This window comes from Mustela erminea, chromosome 13 (genome assembly GCF_009829155.1).
Source record: "Mustela erminea isolate mMusErm1 chromosome 13, mMusErm1.Pri, whole genome shotgun sequence".
Taxonomy (NCBI): domain Eukaryota; kingdom Metazoa; phylum Chordata; class Mammalia; order Carnivora; family Mustelidae; genus Mustela; species Mustela erminea.
In genome coordinates this window covers 38685791-38705184 of record NC_045626.1, presented here as the reverse complement: position 1 = coordinate 38705184, position 19394 = coordinate 38685791, and the positions used below count along the sequence as shown (strand labels likewise).

Sequence of the window (19394 nt, the reverse complement as noted above, 5' to 3'; positions counted from 1 at the left end):
TCTGCCTCCACCCCTCTCCCTGCTCATGACGTCCCTCTCTCTTTCTCTCTCTCTCTCAAATAAATAAAGTCTTAAAAAATATATAAACATGTGGTTACTAGTTCTCAAACATGTACAATGAAGGTGGGCAAGGATATACATGGTCCTGATCTTTCAAACAAAACAAGTCAATGTTTAATACCAGTATACTTTCCCAAAGCTGGCTTGTGCAAGTCCAAACTGAAGATTTGATTTTGCATCTATTTTTTGCATGATCCTTTCATCACTGTTGATTTTCGTATTGACTGAATGATTTACTGATTGGATGACTGATTTACTGAATGCTGTTCCCCACATTTGGCATGGCTTCTAATTAGCGCTACTCTCCCAAATGATTTCAGATATCAACTGCTCCCTTTGCTCCTATTTTCTTCCACTTTCCCCCATATGCTCTCTGATTCTTTCTCTGCTCTTACAGATTTCAAGAAGAAAGGCTAAACTTTTATATTTATTTTCCTATAAAACTCTGCTATTTGACCATGACTTTCAACACTGTGTACTGCATTTGCATTTTCATACTTTCCCTTTGTTTCTTTTTCTGAAAGTTCTGGAATTAGTCTACTGATAAATGAGGGTTTTTTGGTTTGCTTGTTTTTAACATCTGAATGTAGCTGAAAGATGGTTTACTAGGATTCTTCAATGTGACCAATAGGCTATTAGATTATTACTGGGGAAAAAAGTCAATTCCCCACCCCCACAAAGTGTGAAGAAGTACTAGTATGGAATAAAGTAAGTAAGTAGGAGTCGAAGAGGATGGGCAGCTCTGGGTACATCATGCTACCACTAAGTTTGAATTTTAGGTCAGATTCCATAATTCATGCCTTAATCTTGAAGAAAGATTCCCACAGGAAACTCAGAAGACATCAGAAGCAATGGTATCAACAACTTAGACCATACCAGCCAGTTCAGCTGTGCTGAAGGTGGTGTCAGAAGACTCTACACTAAAGGACAGAAGGAGACAGTGCGTTTCCTGCAGACAGCAATGAAAAGCCAAAAATGGTCTTTTGCCACTTTAATAGGTACCATCAGTGAGGCTTTGGTAAACGTGAACAGCACATTGCTGTCCATGGCATCAAAAATATCAGAAACATCATTATAGTGAGCTGAGTCTAGAGAGAAGCAGTTAGATGTCATGTGTCAATCAGGAGTACAAACCTGCACACGTGCAATGAGCAGAAGTTTGTCCCCTACCCCCAATAGCCATTTGTAAGTCTTTTGATAAATGCCGAAGTGCCATCAGTACAAAAGGGAATAAAGGCATAGAACACACATTTAATGACATTAAATGACCATTCTTTGGCTTATTTCTTTCTCTAGCCCTGGGGGACACAGGTTTCAGGAATTTGGAGGTTTTCCAACCCAAGAGTACTTTCATGTCCAGACCGGGAAGAATCTAAAAATCTGAACTGCAGTTAATAAATGTTTTATTATAAAACATTTTTCATCATTTCCTTATCTTCCTAAAATTTTCAAGTCACATATTTAAAAAATATTAGGTAATAAAGATTATATTCAAATTCTGAATTATTAACTTCAAATTGTATTTTTAATTTTTATTTAAGATTTTAAAAAAGATTTTAGATTAAGAATTTTAGGATTTTAAGATTTTTATTTAAGATTTATTTCTTAAATTATCTAAACATAATAAGTTTAGAATCTATGCCCAAGATTTAAACTGGGGTTAAAAGAGTAAAAATTCAGTAATAGCCCAAGTTTAGCTTGGCCCATGACTGAAATGCTTATGCACAGTAAAAGATAGAATTATTTGTCTTAAAAAATATTTGTCTTAGAACTTAAGTTCTTAGAAGACAGAAATAGGGTCTATAGTATGGCTTGTACCCCTATCAGCATCAAAGTACTTAATAAATGCTATTAACAATGTTTGACATTACAACATTTTGGAGTTCAACAGCATGGCACATGAGCCATTTCTTCATCTGTGTGTTGCCCATCTCACTAGCTTCATCTCTTTTCTCTCTTATAATGGGTACCCTGCTCTCTGGTCATACCAAACTACTTGCAATTCCACAAACACATAGCACTATTCCATATCTTTGCTTTTCAAACAGCACCTGTTTCTAAAATGCCCTTACTTCATTTCTTCATCAATTTTAAAATTATATAATAATAATAATAATAATAGGAAGAAGAAGAATCATCTCCAGTGACAATAATTTTTTAAGGCTTTTTGTGTTTCATCTGTACTCCACAACAGCATGGTACTGTAAGTATTTAACCTTCATTTACTCTACTAGTAATTATCATTTTTAGATATAACCTCTGAAAAACCTTCCCCAGTTCCCTCAGTTCAGTCAGGTTTCCTCCTCCATGACACTCTTCCACCTCATTATACTGCTGTCATGGCTTTGGTCAGAGCGTATTAATGCTCTCTATGTCCTTGTCTGTTACCCAACAAGATGACGAACTTTTTGAGTGAACAAAGTTCTCCTTTTACTTCTCCAATTCTGGCAAATTTCAAAAATGTTTAATATATCTTAAGTGCTTAACAGTGATTGGAAAGACAAACTTATTTGAAGGACAAAAAAAGAAAATGAGCTCTTCTCTAGCCCTTCAGCTCCTAGTACCTTCTATAATAGTGAGAGCACACACAAAGAATGTGTTAGCTCATATTCTTCATTGAAATTTGTTATATTTATTAAACATACCACCTTTGGCCATTTTTAGTTAATATTTTTTAAACTAGTATTTAGATGTGGACATGAGAACTGGGTGGTTTTCCATTGCCGTGTTCGACACATAGATTTTTCCTTTGTGACTTGTTAAAAATAATTTGTTGTCAATAACAGTAGTATGCTGAGTAGTAGAAACTTGTCTGAATGTTTTTGTTCCTGATTTTAATGGAAACACTTTTAATCTTTCACCACTAAGTAGAGCGTTAGCTGGAAAATACTGGTAGAAACACTATGACACATTATCAAGGTAAGGATGTTTTCATTCTATTTCTAGATAGTTAAGTCTTTCTGAAAATCATTAGTGGCTATAGTGTTTTATTAAATATTTTAGGTTGTCTTTCATTTCTGAAAATGTACTGAATCATAGTAGTACAGTTGATCCTTGGACAACACAGGTTTGAACTTGCAGGTCTGCTCACATGCAGATTTTTAACGGCACACTGCTGTAAATGTATTTTTTCTTCCTTATGATTTTCCTAATAACATTTTTTTGCCTAGCTTACTTTAACATAAAGATACAGTATATAATATCTATAGCATAAAAATTATTTGTAAATCAACTATCTGTTATCAGCAAAGCTCCCAGTCAATAACAGGCTATTAGAAGTTAAGTTTTGGGGGAGTCAAAAGTTACACGTGGCACAGCCTAAACCCTGCATTTTTCAAGTGTCAGCTGTACATTTGTTTATGCTGACTCATTTTCACATTCTTTTTTTTTTTTAAATTTTAGATTTTATTTATTTATTTGACAGAGAGAGAGATCACAAGTAGGCAGAGAGGCAGGCAGCAGAGAGGGGGAAGCAGGCTCCCTGCTGAGCAAGGAGCCCGATGTGGGACTCAATCCCAGGACCCTGGGATCATGACCTGAGCCTAAGGCAGCGGCTTAACCAACTGAGCCACCCTGATCTTCACATTCTTCAAAGGAATGTTACTTTGCATAATACACTGTAAAAATTCAGTTCACTGATAACAGAGTTTGTCATCTGAGTTCATAAGTGACACCACCTATAGATTTTTTTTTTAGATTTTTTCTTTAGATTTTTTAGATTTTTTCTTTAGATTTTCTTTAGATTTTCCTTTAGATTTTGCTTTAGATTTTTTTTTCTTTAGATTTTTTTTCAAGCTAGTATTTTTCAGTTACAGTTTCAGAATTATACTATTACAGAGTGAATTTAGAAGTTTTCTATACTTTCTTATGGTCTGCATCTCATCTTTGTGGGGGGGCCTGCAAAGTATCTGGGCATGTTTTTTTTGTTGTTGTTGTTTTGTCTTTTTGTTGTTGTTGTTGTTATTGTTCTTTTTTGCTTTTAGAGAGAGAATATGCATACATGCAAGCTAGGAGAGAGGGGCACATGGAGAGGGCATAAGAGAACCTCAGGTGAGCCTAACGAGGGACTCAATCTCACAACCCCGAGATCATGACCTGAGCTGAAATCAACAGTAGGAGGCTTAACCGACTGAGCCACCCAAGTGCCCCTGTGCTTGTTCTTGTGGTCAGTGGTATAGACAAATTACATTTATTCTGTAATTTTTATTCTACTTTTGTTGTGATTTTCCCTCTTTATCCAGTTTCCATTATTTGTATTTTATAAATAAATTATATAAGGTATGCTAGGTACTTCAAGTTTTTCTTACCGAGATAATTTATTGGTAACACTAATGTATTACCTTGGCCTGTTCTGTAATTTTTGCTGTATAGTTCATCATCAATCATTTGTAAACAATTTGTGCTTCTAAATATTCCTTAACACAGATACAAATGATGAAAAAAAGTAATTTAAAAAATATTTCAAGTAATCTGTTTTCTTTTTTGTTTTATTTTATTTTATTTTTTTTTGAGTTATGATTTTGCTTCATTGTATTCAACAAAAGTAACCTGTATGATCTGACCAGAATAATATAATAGTATAGACTCTAAGGCCAGTGCTGGATTTAGTGAATCTCAACTCTTCCATTAATGAGCTGTGTGAAACTGAACAAGCTAATTCGAAAATAAGATATGAGATTTTTCAACTGTAGAATGGGGATAATAATAGCATAAACTTCACAGAGTTATTATGAAATTTAAATGAGTTAATGTGTCTGAGCACTTATAATAGTGCTTGGTATACAGAGAACATGCAAAAAAACAGTATCTGGTGTTATTATTACTACTATTTTCCTTGATAATGCTTACATTTCTTTTGTGGCTTAGTACAGTGGGGTAAGGAGAGGGTGGTGGGGTTATGGACATTGGGGAAGGAATATGCTATGAAGTGTGTAAACTCGGCAATTCACAGACCTGTACCCTTTGAGGCTAATAATATATTATATGTTAAGAAAAAAATAAAAAATTATATTAAAAAAAACCCAACCTGATCCTGGAAAAAAAAAAGTGATATGATTACACCTCTATCTCATAGCCAACATGCTGTCCACCAACAAATCCACTTGGTGCTACCTTTAAAGTATATCCAAAGTACAGCAAGTTAAAGACAATGGACTGTCTCTACTTCCCCATACCCAGAGATTCTCTAAAGACAGAATATTAAAGAGAAGAAGATTTTCAAGGAGAAAATATTTCTAATTTGGAAAAATCCCTGAAGCCCTTTTGATATATGATTACTTGTTCATGCTGCCTATACACCAGCTTGAGGGTAACTGAGATGTCAGATATTAACAGATGTTTCAGTCTGTATATTGGTCCCATCTGTAGAAACACAGTACTATTTAATACAATACAAATCCTTACCCCTACTTTGTAGGATAGGTTTACAGGAGGATGCACTAGTACAATGGGAAAACCACTGTAAGAGAAAAAATGAAGACACAGAGACTGTTTGTGTGTGCATGTATGGTGCGTGTATGTGTGTGTATGTGTATAGAAACTACTTACTGTAACCAATTAGAAATGAGAGGCATCCACCTAAAATAAATTTGCTTGAAAAGTTTTCATTGACATAAAGAAGTTGTAAATTCAAAATTATTTTTTATGTTAAATTTCTTACCTCAGTTTCTGTTATTGCATCACGAGTTTTCTTCCCCCTTCTTCGTAATTTTTGCTTAGTTCTTTCCACGTTTCTTTTAACATAGTCTCTCCTCTCAATTATATCATTTAATATCTAGAAGACATTCAGAAATTAAGATGTGTAACATTTGCAATCCAATTATCCCAGGTTAGACCAAATAGTTTCCAAGTGGCTATATTAATAATAACTATATATATATATGTGTATATATATATATATGGGAAAAGGGAAAAGGGAAAAGGACCACCAAAGGACCATCAAACATGAATTACAAAAACATATTATGATATCCACATCCCAATATTCCATTATGAATTATTGGAGAAAACAAAAACCTAACCAATTTTAGCTAAATAAAAAAACTAAAAAACTCACAAAGAAACTGCAAGTTTTCACCATGACATTTAAAATATCTTAACCAAAACTGAAACTTCAAATACAAATTGTTAGCAATCATTACCAAAAGTACACAAAAACTTATTGTTTTCAAGAGTTTGTGTTACATTGATAGTTCTTATAATTTATAAACTTAAAACATAATAAAAACAAAAATGATTACCCAAGTATAAGATGAGATAAAACAATGGCTATTAGAAAATAAGGGGGAATAAAAGTCATTAATCTTTGCAGGAATTCATTAAACTCAGATGATTATACTGAGCCTTTTGAAGCAATTAATAAATTTCCATCACTAATGTAAGGAGGAGCCATTATTAAAATCATTTATCTCACTAGGTGTTAGTACTGGTTATATATTCATTACATGAGCTCTAGGATAAGCAATTAAGAGCCCTGAGTATAGTAGTATACTCAGAATTTGTTTGTTGCCATGTTTTATGGCCTTGTACAAGCTGCTTCACACATTTAGGCCCAAGTTTTCTGAAGTCTGTGATCCAGATAAACTCTGTCTTGGCCATTTCATAGGGAGACTTTGAAGATCAAAATAAACTTTCATAATGGGAACATTTTCTAAATCATAAAGTTTTTTAAATTTAAAAAAGCCGAAAATTTTTAAAGACTCAGAATATAAAATTACATCATCATTTACAAAGAAAAAAAAATCCTGTTGCCAAAATGGCCCAAATGAATATATGTATGTCCTCCCTGCATCTAAGGACAAGAATATATAACTCTTACCACACCCTCTACTTTTCCAAAAGACTAATGACATGATGCATACATATTTTTCTACTTAATTTTTCTTTGGGAAGGGCTAGCAATATCAGTTACTGCCATAAACTTGTTGTTTTGAAAATATTTTATCGACATTTGCTTTATTTTTCATCCTAGGTGTCTTAACTTCTTCTACATACATCAAATATTTGCCATAAAAATGTCAAGATGCATTATATTTTACATTTGAGCAAACATAGCTTTAGCATTTTATTAACAAGCAGTAAAGACTTTGAATTAAATTTAACATAGTGGGCAATCACACCAAATAAATCACTACTCATTTTATTTGAAAACTGTTTGCCTAAGTACACGCTAATATAGAGTATGGGGTTCCCGGTAATAGCATTCATAGTCTTGCTATGTAGTTCCACTATAGATTAGTTGTTTGGTCGTAAAATACATATTTTGTTCATGCTTTTATGTCTTTCTATGTGAAATCATAATATTCCAAGTAATAATGTAAAATCACATACATGGTTTGTTGACTTAAATGTTCCTGGAAATTAGCTTCTGGATTAATTATAAATGCTTACATCAGAATGTTCTTTGTGGATAGTTCTGATTCTTATAGCATCTGCTTCTAGTTGAAGTAGAGGTGTCCCAAGTTTTGCCAGTGCTAGGGTACACATTGCTTTATTTTCCAAAAGATCCCGCCTCTCAAGTATCTGTTCTTCTTGGATGGAATACAGTTTTTTCTGCCAGATTTTAAATAATTCATTCAGTTATTAATTACCTAAACATGGGGACTGTGGAGTACATTTGTAAAGTACATTTGTACAGAATTTCTGAATCCCTATATGGTACACATGAAACTAATATTTCACTATGAGTTAACTAACTGGAATTAAAAACTTAAAAAAAATAAATGTTTATTGAGTCTCAATCCTGAGCCAGGCTGTTATTTTTGTTGCTATTTAAAAATAAAAAAAAATATGCCACCATAAAAAGCAATAGGTATGAATATAGCATATTTATATGATACACAATTATTATTAGAAAAAAATGAGAGAAAATTTTAATATAGACAATAAAAAGTCAAACATTCTTAAGTAAGTATGGGAGGATAATAAGGTTAAGAAGCACAGTAACATCAAATATTGAAATATATGTAATTCCTGTCATCTAAGGTCCAATAAAACCAATGAACAAGAAGTTAATGACAAATATGAAGCAGAGAGGGTTAGAAGATTATGGAATTACTGATCATATATATTCATAGAAAAATAAATCAGAAAATTTGGCATTTTCAGCATATAGAAATAGAAAAGCACTGCTTTTATATGTTTGAAAATACCGAATTTCCTAACAGAAGAAATCACAATTAGTGTTTACATGGAAGAAGGCCAGAGGTCCAGATAATCTCAAAGAAGTATATAAAATAACACTGTTTTTGACTATTTTGCCTCTTGATTTTATTTTCATAATTTTAAATATTTATTTATTTCCAAAAGGGAGGCATTCTAGAAACATGCCAAGCATCAAAACACCCAACCCTGATTCCAAAGCATATGCAGGTGATAGAGATTAAAAAAAAAATTAAAATTGATTTTGCTAGATATAATAATTTAATTTCAAAATTTGTATATGGAAATATCGTAGCAGGGGCGCCTGGGTGACTCAGGTGTTCACCGTCTGTCTTTGGCTCAGGTCATGATCCCAGGGTTCTGGGATGGAGCCTCATATCTAGCTCCCTGCTCAGCGGGAAGCTTGCTTCTCCCTCTCCCACTCCCCCTGCTCGTGTTCCCTCTCTTGCGGTGTCTCTCTCTGCCAAATAAATAAATAAAAGTGTTTTAAAAAAAAGAAATATTGTAGCATATTTTTCTTTCAGTGTTAAATAAATTCCATTGAAAGGCACTAAAAGTAAAGAAAACATAACATCATCACAAAGCAAACTAAAGAGACACTTAGGAATAAGATCTCACTGCCCTTTTACTAGACTGGCAGAAATTCCCATTAAGCCACAAAATGAGATATGTGTATGGGAGGTCAGTTTCTTTATGCATGATCAGACACTGCTAGTCGTACACAGAGGGCAACTGTCATCAGCTAAGGAGAGAAAACTGCTGGCTTGCAAACCAAGTAGTGAAAAGATGCCTCATTACAGGCAAATTTAAAATGCTAAGTAAAATGCAAATTAAAGGAAGAATAAAATATTGAAACTAAATTAGGATTACCTGAATCATCATTCCATTAGCTACTTCACCTCGTGTGAGTTTTTTCAGGAATTCTTCTCTACCCTACAAATTACCAAAATTTTAAAAAAGGAGGTTTTATTTGTAGAATATCAGAAAACCTTATTAAAGACAATTGCTAAAACAAGATACATCTTATTTATATTATAATAAAGAGTAAAATATTCATTAAAATGTAGTATTACAAAAAAACAAAAAACATCAACAAGCCAAACAAAACTTCTGATGTTATTTGAAGCAAAGTTAGTAAGTGATACAATCCCAAGAAAAAGAATACAGAATTTGAGTTCAGTTCAGTTTGTACTTTATACCCTGAACTAAAATATCAAGGTAACCAAAAAGGGAAAACTAACCAGTCTTCAATACCTTTTTAAATAACAATCAGTTTGTTTTTAATATAACTTTCCGGAGGCACACATTAAATTTTAAAACACAATAGACATAATTTAAGTCTGAAGTTTGTAAAATGTGATCCGGTTCTCCATTTGGCTAGAATAAATTTTTTTTCTTAAAAAAAAAAAAAATCATTCCTTCGAAGTTAGGGTTCAAAAATATGTGGATAGATTTGAACTCTCCATAGTTATGCTTGACATTACCTCACAATCAGAAATACTGCCTTTTAATTATGCAACATGTACCACGTAGCTGCTAAAATCAGTAACAGGATTAAATGGATACATAATACTGTAGATTTAACACAAGAGACAGCGTGTTGTCTTCTAAGTACAATACCAGCTGAACTATTATTGAAAATGTTCAAGAAGAGAGGCTGGAGAGTGACAGAGTTATATAGTAGTTGTAAAAACATTTTCTAAATAAATAATTTGTTGAATAAATGCATTAACAACAAACTGCTTTTGATCCCAAGGTTGGATAGTTAAACTGTAAAAGTTTAAGTTTCTTTCAAACTCAAAATTGTGTTTCTTAAAAAATCTCTTTATATAATGAGAAACTCAAGATCCATTAAAATACCATAATCACACATATTTGTATTTATAAACAGCATATTAAGGATGGAGAGTGAAACCAGGCCTACAAGGGTGTTTTCCTGAGACAGGTGAAACAGGTGAAGTGGTAGGAAATGCAGAGGTAAGTGCCTGAATCACAGAACTGAATCAAAATGGGCCACATTTATGAACATGGTCTGCAACCCAGCTTGAGCTAGACTTCTCAGTTCTCATTGCCAGTTCATTGTAAAGGGAATGAAAGCCCAAAACAATTGCCATTTCACAACTATTACAATAATGGATTCAGCCAAGAATTACCATAGATGCTAAATTGAAGTACATTCTCTTTATTTGGAAACAAAGCAACGATGTGTTCTTAAAATTTTGCTCAATTGAGTACTTATTAATTACAACAGGAAAATGAATACATCTGTTGGTCATAACTTTAACCAAATGTTCAAACTTACTATCAATAATAATGAGACAAACTTATACCATATGCTTTGTGATGTTTCACTGACACAATATTGTAACTACGTAATATTCCTGCTGAAAGTGTTTAACCTGAATCTAACAATGAACAAAAAATAAATCCAGAGTAAGAGCTCCAAAGTAACAGGTCTAGGCTCTCAACAAATTTGTTGAAGAGGAAAGCAGACTCAAAAGTTATGAGATAAATGGAATGTGTGGTGCTAAGTTACATACAGAAATCAACCAAACTAGAGAAATTTGCATGTGAACTACATCTTTGTGCCAGTCATCTAATTATTGCCTCTTAGTTCTATATCCACTCTTAACTCTAATTTGAGATGCTGGAGCTGTATATGTAGTTTTCTTTTGCCAGCTGGAGTTAAGCTAGGCTTTGTCAATAGAGGGCAGTGGAGGGGCTTACAAAGCTGCAGTAAGGCGCTTCACATCCTGGTTCTGATTCCAGTTATTTTCTTCTTTCCACAGAATTGCTGCCAGCTGGTATGTAGAAGACCAATGGTGCTTACCCTCCAGCCAAGTTCTCTACCCAGAAACTCCCTTCAAACTCCATTTAACCTCCATCAAATTCTCAGGCATCTGGCAAGTGGCTGCTTGTGGTCATCCACTGAGACACAGCCACACTCTCTCCTGTTAGACCTTACTCTGCTTTGGGGGAAGGCAACCTCTTCCATGCTTATCACTTCTTTGGGTACTTTCTTCATCCATAAAGGCTGTGGCTGCCCCCTCTACTATTCTAGATATTCTGATATTCTGATATTCTCTAGAAAGGAGATCAAAAAAGCTTTCTCTGCTAAAAGTTAGTATAAAGTTTTGGCTTCGGAGACATAAAGTCTCTGTAACAACTCGTTAATTCTGGTTTTGGAGAATAAAATATATCAAAAGAGCACAGTGAAGAGCTCGAAAGAAACCAAAGAAAAGGGGGAGCATTTTCAGATGCTAGGAACAGCCCACACAGAAACAGTCACCTTTGACCTGCTGCCTGGCTTTAGCAGCCAAAGACCAGAAGGTGGCAGCAAAGAGCTATTCTACTGGAGAGACACCTATTCTAGGTCCAAGAACTGAAGAGCAATGTAAGGATGCTATGTGTCCAGAAACACACTTTTAAAGAGAAAAGAGGTGTTAATACTAAATAAAAATTGATATAAGCTCAGAATCAAAGAAGTACCATCAGTCTGCTTTCCAGTGATGGAGGGGACCTAAGACAAAAGTTGGAGAACTCAAATTATTAAAAAGGTCTAAGACCAGGGACTGAAATAAATAGACTTTAAAATTAAGAGTTATGACCATAAAGAAAAATTTAGTATTTCTGCAAAGAACTGAGTTGGGCAGAGCAGCTCCTGCTCTACATTGTTAAAGTACTGTTTAGTGGCCAGGATGCTAAGAAAAAGTCCAACAACCAAAACTGATTCTTAAAAAATAAACACAAGGGTGCTATTTTATTTTTCTTTTCTATGAAAATATGTGATTTTTTTCCTTTAGAAACATTTTTTTAATTTTAAAAATTTTTTAATAAATATATAATGTATTTTTAGCCCCAGGGGTACTACAGTAATCAAAAGAATTTGCAACTGGTACACTTCACAGCACTCACTACAGCACACACTGCGCCGCCCCCCACCCCATGTCCATAACCCCACCATCTTTAGAAACATTTTTAAATTACAAAGAGTAAAATTAAAATAACCTGAATCCACAAACCCAGAGATACGCATTGTGACTTTTTGTTGTATTTCTTTTTAGGTCCAGGCATTAAAGTTGTTAACTTTGGTAGAGTCAGCCTAGTAAGACCTTTCTCATTCACTAAAAAAATTCCATTTTTTAAAATTAAAAACTGAGTGAATTTTCAATTTATCCTTGTACTCACATATTTTAACAACTATTGTATTACTGGAAAATTTGTGTATTTAGTTTTCCCAGTATGTGTTAACTATGTATTCATTCTTTCCATAAACATTTACTGAGTACCTACTTTGTTTTAAGCACTGTTCTAGGTATAGAGATGTAGCAGTGTACAAAACAGTTCTTGTCCTCCTGGAGCATATTTTCCTATTGTTATTATGTAACTGTTATAAACACACCTAACATGTATCTTAGTAGTCTATTCATCTTTGTTATCTGGTGATTTTATTTAAGTCTTATTTTTAGAAATGATGTTAATTAACTATAGATTACAAATGTATATAAAGTACTCCATATGCACTGGTTTAATATCCACAAATCAGTCAACATGACATGTCACTAACACAAAATGAAGGATAAAAACCATATGATGACCTCAACAGATGCAGAAAAAACATCTGACAAAATCCAACAGCGTTCATGATTTAAAACTCTCAACAAAGTAAGTTTAGAGAGAATATATTCCAACATAATAAAGGCCATACATGACAAACCAATAGCTCATATCATATTCAGTGGTGAAAAATTGAAAGCTTTTCCTTTATATCAAGAACAAGGCAAGCATCTCCTCAATCACCACTTTCATTTAACATAGTACTGAAAGTCCCAGCTGCAGCAATCAGACAAGAAAAAACAATCAAAAGTATCCAAATTGGTTAAAGAAAAAGTAAATTTGTCACTATTTAGCGATGACATAATACTATATATAGAAAACCCTAAAGACGCTACTAAAAATTATTAGAACTAATAAATGAAGACAGTAGAGTTGCAGGATACAAAATGATACATAGAAACCTGTTAATTTCTACAGATTAATAATAAAGTAGCAGAAGACAAAATTAAGAAAACAATCTCATTTTAAAATTGTATCAAAAATAATAAAATATCAGGAATAAATTTAACCAAGAAAGCAAAAGACCTATACTCTAAAAACTGTATGACACTGGTGAAAGAAAGTGAAGACAACACAAATGAAATGATACCTCATGCTCATGAATGGGAAAAATAAATGTTGTTAAAATATCTATACTACACAAAATACTAATCTACAGATTCAATGCAATCCCTATCAAAATACCAACTGTATTTTTCACAGAACTAGAACAAATAATCCCAACATTTGTATGGAATCATAAAAGAGCTTAGTAACCAAAGCAATCTTGAGAAAGAACAAAGCTGGAGGTACCATAATTCCAGATTTCAAAATATACTATAAAGCTACAGTAATCAAAACAATTTAGAACTGGTACAAAAACAGACACATAGAGCAGTGGAACAGAATAAACAGTGCAGAAATAAACCCAATGGTTATATGGTCAATTAATCTGTGGCAAAGGAGGCAAAAATATGTAATAAGGAAAAGGCAGTCTCTTCAATAAATGATGTTGACAAAAACTGGACAACTACATTCAAAAGAGTGAAACTGAACCACTATCTCAAAAACAAAAATAATATGGATTAAAGATCTAAATGTGAGACCTGAAACAATAAAACTCCTAAAAGAAAATACAGGTAGTGATCTTTTATACATCAGCCTGAGCAACATATTTATGAATATGTCTCCTCAAGCAAAAGAAACAAAGGCAAAAATAAACAATTGGGACTACACCAAAATAAGAAACTTTTTTCACAGCAAAGTAAACAAATCATCAAAATGAAAGGATGTCTATTGAATGCCTGGAAAAGATATTTTCCAATGTTATATCCAATAAGGGGTAACATCCAAAGTATATAAAGGAATTCTACAATTAAATACCAAAAAAAATAAATAATATTAAACAATGGGCAGAAAACCTACATAGACATGTTTCCAAAGAAGACATACAAATGGCCAACAGACACATGAAAAGATACTCAATATCACTAATCCTCAGTGAAAGTCAAAACCACGAGATATGACTTTCCACCAGGCAGAATGGCTAAAATCAAAAAGACAAGAAATAACAAGTGTTGACAAGAATATGGAGAAAAGGGAAGCCTCATATGCTGTCAGTGAGAATATAAATTGGTGCAACCATTATGGAAAAGAGTATGGAGGTTCCCCAATAAATTAAAAATATACATACCATACAATCCACTAATTCTACTATCAAGCATTTATCCCAAGAAAACAAAAACACTAACTCAAAAATATACATGTACCCCTATGTTCACTGCAGCATTAATCACAATAGCCAAGATATAGAAGCAATCTCAGCGTCCTTCAACAGGTGAATGGATAAAGAAGATATGATATACATATATGCAACAGGATATAACTTCGCCATAAAAAATGATGAAATCTTGCCATTTTTACCAACATGGATGGACTTAGAAAACATCATGCTAAGTGAAATGTCAGACAGAGAAAGACAAATACCGCATGATTTTACTTATATGTGGAATTTAAAACAAGCAAAGAGAAACAAATTTTTAAATACAGGGAACAAACTGGTAGCTGTCAGAGGAGGAGAAGCATGGGTGGATGCAAGAAATATATGAGAGGGATTCAGAGACACAAATTTCCAGTTGTGAAATAAATAAGTCATAGAGATGAAAAGTATAGCATAGGGAATGTAGTTAATAATATTGTAATGACATCATATGGTAACAGATGATAATTACACTTATAGTGGTCAGAACTGTTAATGTTTAGAATTGTTGAATCATGTCATGTACCTGAAACAGATATAATATTGACTACTGTGTGTGTGTGTGTGTGTTTTAATATTTTAATAATGAAAGTTTTTGAAAATAGATAAAAGGTTTTTACATATATTGATAAAATACTTTCCAGAAAGTTTCTACCAATTTACATGGAGTACAGGTTATCATGGGTACTATATCAATAAAAAATTATCAAGTATTAGTTTTCAAATATGTAAAATTGGGATAACACTTCTTTTCCACAAAATTATTCCAGGAGTAGAAGAAGACAAAACATATAAAATAGTTTGCCTGGGGCAACATCCACATTAAGCAGTCAACAAATAGCTAGTATTACTTTCAATGTGTTGTTTAGAATCTACATATTTATCAGGAGACAGATTCCAGAGGTAAATATGTGAGTTGGGTTATTAAATACTGTTTTATCCTGAAGAGTGAAGGTACTCCCATTCTGTGCAGTATTCTTCACGCTGTTCACCCCCAATACTTCCGAATATCTGTCAGGCTCCAAATTCAGTGTTTTATATAGAGTATTATCACACAGAGGTACAATACACATATTGTTACACTCATTTATGAGATCACAAACATAAGCTCTTACTAGTGAATATTCTTAATATTCCTTGAATAAATGATTAGCAGAACCAGGATTCAAATTAAGAAAACATCTGACTCCAAAATCCATCCCCTTTCAACAAAATCACATTACACTTAGAAAAGGGTGAGAAAAAGTAGAATCAAAATTCAGAGATTTAAATGAAAACACTAAAGCCAATTTACCCTCCTTTTTTTTTTTTTTTCTGACAACAAAACTCTAATCCAGGAGAATTGGGAAGGAAGTTATGTTCCCAGCAAGGCAAATAAAGTTTTATTTTGTCCTCAAGTGCTTTACACCATCAAGAATTCTGACTGCCCAATGCTTTATTTTTATCACATTTTTAAGTACATTTACTCCCTCACATATATGTTAAGAAAATGAACTCTTCTGAAGCTTGATTAAGGGAATACACAACTGCCATTTTAAGGACTTAAATGCCAATATACCTTCACACTATTTCTGTTTTGTCTTTATCTTAACTCTTTTCCCCAGCAAACAGTTACCATTAATGTGAATGCTCCCAGTATAATAGTAACGGCTTCCTCTGACCTAACTTTGGCAAAGTATTTTATCTCTGAATGGAGTAGGGAAGAATCTTAGTAAATTAAAAACACTGAAACAAAAGTAAAAGAGTACATGGTCTAATCTGTTAATATGGAACACAGAAAGGGATAAAGAGGAATGATTGTGTTTGCAATCTACAGCATATAGGATTCTGAGTTTCTGAGCTGCTTAAACCAGGAGTAAGCATGAAACATTAGAGACTGCCAATTATGAAGGAGAGAAGGAATATAGTTTTATCAAGAACATTTGTTTCTTAATTCTGAAATCTAACCTAAATTAAGTACATAGGTTTTTGACCATCTTGAACAATATGACATCTTTCATTAATTGAAAAAACAAGTAGCAATAATCCATTTTGACCATTACTTTTATCAACCTTTGTTAAAAGTCAAGGGTGCAATATCAACTTATAATTCAATAAAAGCTACATGGGTCAAGAGTAATATGGTTTAATTTGACTAATAGGCATAAATCTTTAAGAATCAAAATAAATAAATTATTAGAATGCCCATTTTCTAAGCGTTTTAAAATATCACCAGTCTCAATCAAAATCATGATAGAAGCTGTATAGTACAAAAATCACATTTTGGCTTACTAAAGCTATTTTATTGCTAATTGAACAGGACATTCTCTAAGAAGGCCTGACGTGGTAAAATTTACGATGTCTAAGAAAGTTTTTTTAGAAACTTTCGATTTTTACTTTTCTCAGATGAAGGTCCTGTATAATCAGACATTGTCTCAGACATTAACAAATAGTATTTGAGGGGAAGCCCAAGATTTTTCTCTAAAGAAGAGTTAAGGGTGTTATAAACATTTGAAAAAGAACTCAAGCAAAATCATATAACTGTTTAAACTATAAAGTCCTAGACCAGATTCCTGTGGTCTAGAGGAGGTAAATATGTGAGTTGGTTATTAAATACTGTTTTATCCTGAAGAGTGAAGGTACTCCCATTCTGTGCAGTATTCTTCATACTATTCATCCCCGATACTTTGAATATCTGTCAGGCTCCAAATTCAGTGTTTTATATAGAGTATTATCACACAGAGGTACAATACACATATTGTTACACTCATTTATGAGATCACAAACTTAAGCTCTTACTGGTGAATATTATAGGTTTAGAACATTATAAGGACATAACACATTGTCTTTTTCTAGCATTAAAAGGAATCCCTAAACACCTAAACAAGGTTTAAAAACTAGAAATCATGGAACATTTTTCCATTTCTTTGTGTCTTCCTCAATTTCTTTCATGAGTACTTTATAGTTTTCTGAGTATAGATTCTGTGCCTCTTTGGTTAGGTTTATTCCTAGGTATCTTATGGTTTTGGGTGCAATTGTAAATGGGATTGACTCCTTAATTTCTCTTTCTTCTGTCTTGTTTTTGGTGTAGAGAAATGCAACTGATTTCTGTGCATTGATTTTATATCCTGACACTTTACTGAATTCCTGTACAAGTTCTAGCAGTTTTGGAGTGGAGTCTTTTGGGTTTTCCACATATAGTGCTGTGAAGTGTGTAAACCTGGTGATTCACAGACCTGTACCCCTGGGGATAAAAATATATGTTTATAAAAAATAAAGAATTAAAAAAAAATTAAAATTAAAATAAAAACACACAACCACCACAAAAAAAAAAACACACAAACAAAAAACTAGAAATCATACAATGTTTGCTTTTAGGCCACAATGGAATTAAACGAGAAATCAATAACAGAAAGGTCATTGGAAAATCCCAAAATATATAGACTAAACAATGTATCTCTAAAACACATATGGCTAAGGAATACAACTCAAGAAAAATTTATAAATATTTTGAACTACATAAAAACAAAAACACAATTTATCAAAATTTGTAGGATATAGCAAAAACAATGCTTAAGGAGAAATTTACAGCACTGAATGCATATACTACAAAAGAAGACAGACTTGACACCAATAATCTAGATTTCAACCTTAAAAAACTCTAAAAAGGAGGAGGAGTCAAGATGGCGGAGAAGTAGCAGGCTGAGACTGCTTCAGCTAGCCGGAGATCAGCTAGATAGCTTATCTAAAGATTGCAAACACCTGAAAATCCATCGGCAGATCGAAGAGAAGAAGAACAGCAATTCTGGAAACAGAAAAACAACCACTTTCTGAAAGGTAGGACTGGCGGAGAAGTGAATCCAAAGCGACGGGAAGATAGACCCCGGGGGGAGGGGCCGGCTCCCGGCAAGCGGCGGAGCAACGGTGCACAAAATCAGGACTTTTAAAAGTCTGTTCCGCTGAGGGACATCGCTCCAGAGGCTAAACCGGGGCGAAGCCCACGCGGGTTCAGCGTGGCCTCAGGTCCCGCAGGGTCACAAAAGGAGCAGGGGTGTCTGAGTGTCGCAGACCTTGCGGGTATTGGAACGGGAAAGCCGGCTACAGAGACAGAGCCGACAGTAAGCTCACAGCTCGGTGTTACCTTGAACTGGTCGCAGGCTCGGAGAGCTCGGAGCGCGGCCGGAGGTCAGGCAGACGGGAGTAACTGGGCGCTGTTCTCTGAGGGCACACTGAGGAGTGCGGCCCTGGGCTCTCGGCTCCTCCGGGCCGGAGACCAGGAGGCCGCCATTTGTATTCCCGTCCTCCGGAACTCTACGGAAAGCGCTCAGGGAACAAAAGCTCCTGAAAGCAAACCCGAGCAGATTACTCACCCCGGCCCCGGGTAAGGGCGGTGTAATTCCGCCTGGGGCAAAGACACTTGAGAATCACTACAACAGGCCCCTCCCCCAGAAGATCAAGACCAAGGAGTGCGGTTTCAATACCAAGGAGAGCAGCAGAATTCCAGAGGAGGAGAAAGCCAAGCACGGAACTCATGGCTTTTTCCCTGTGATTTTTTTTTAGTATTGCAGTTAATTTAATTTTTTTTCTTTTTCATTTTTTTTTTTTCTTTTTTTTCTCGCCTTCGGGTAAAATTTTTTTTTTTTAACTGTTACCTTTTTCTTTTTTAACGATTTTTTACTAGTTTATCTAATATATATATTTTTTCTTTTTTACATTTTTCTTAGGTGTTTTCCTTTTTTTTTAAATTCTTTTCTTTTCTTTTTTCTTTCTTTTTTTTTTTTTTTTTTTTTTGTTTATTCCTTTTTGAACCTCTTTTTATCCCCTTTCTCCCCCCTCACGA

At 33.8% G+C, this 19394-nt stretch overlaps 1 protein-coding gene across 9 annotated transcripts in view; it reads right to left on the bottom strand.

Annotated features, from left to right (window-relative positions):
• CCDC178 (coiled-coil domain containing 178) overlaps nt 1-19394 on the bottom strand; it is a 452006-nt gene that overhangs the window by 271529 nt on the left and 161083 nt on the right. For all 9 annotated transcript variants that reach the window (XM_032311014.1, XM_032311010.1, XM_032311011.1 and 6 more), the window contains 3 exons: nt 9091-9153; nt 7450-7611; nt 5720-5833 (listed from right to left, as the gene is read on the bottom strand). In XM_032311014.1, coding sequence (XP_032166905.1) covers nt 5720-5833; nt 7450-7611; nt 9091-9153 — 339 coding nt within the window. The remainder of the gene's footprint in view (nt 1-5719; nt 5834-7449; nt 7612-9090; nt 9154-19394) is intronic.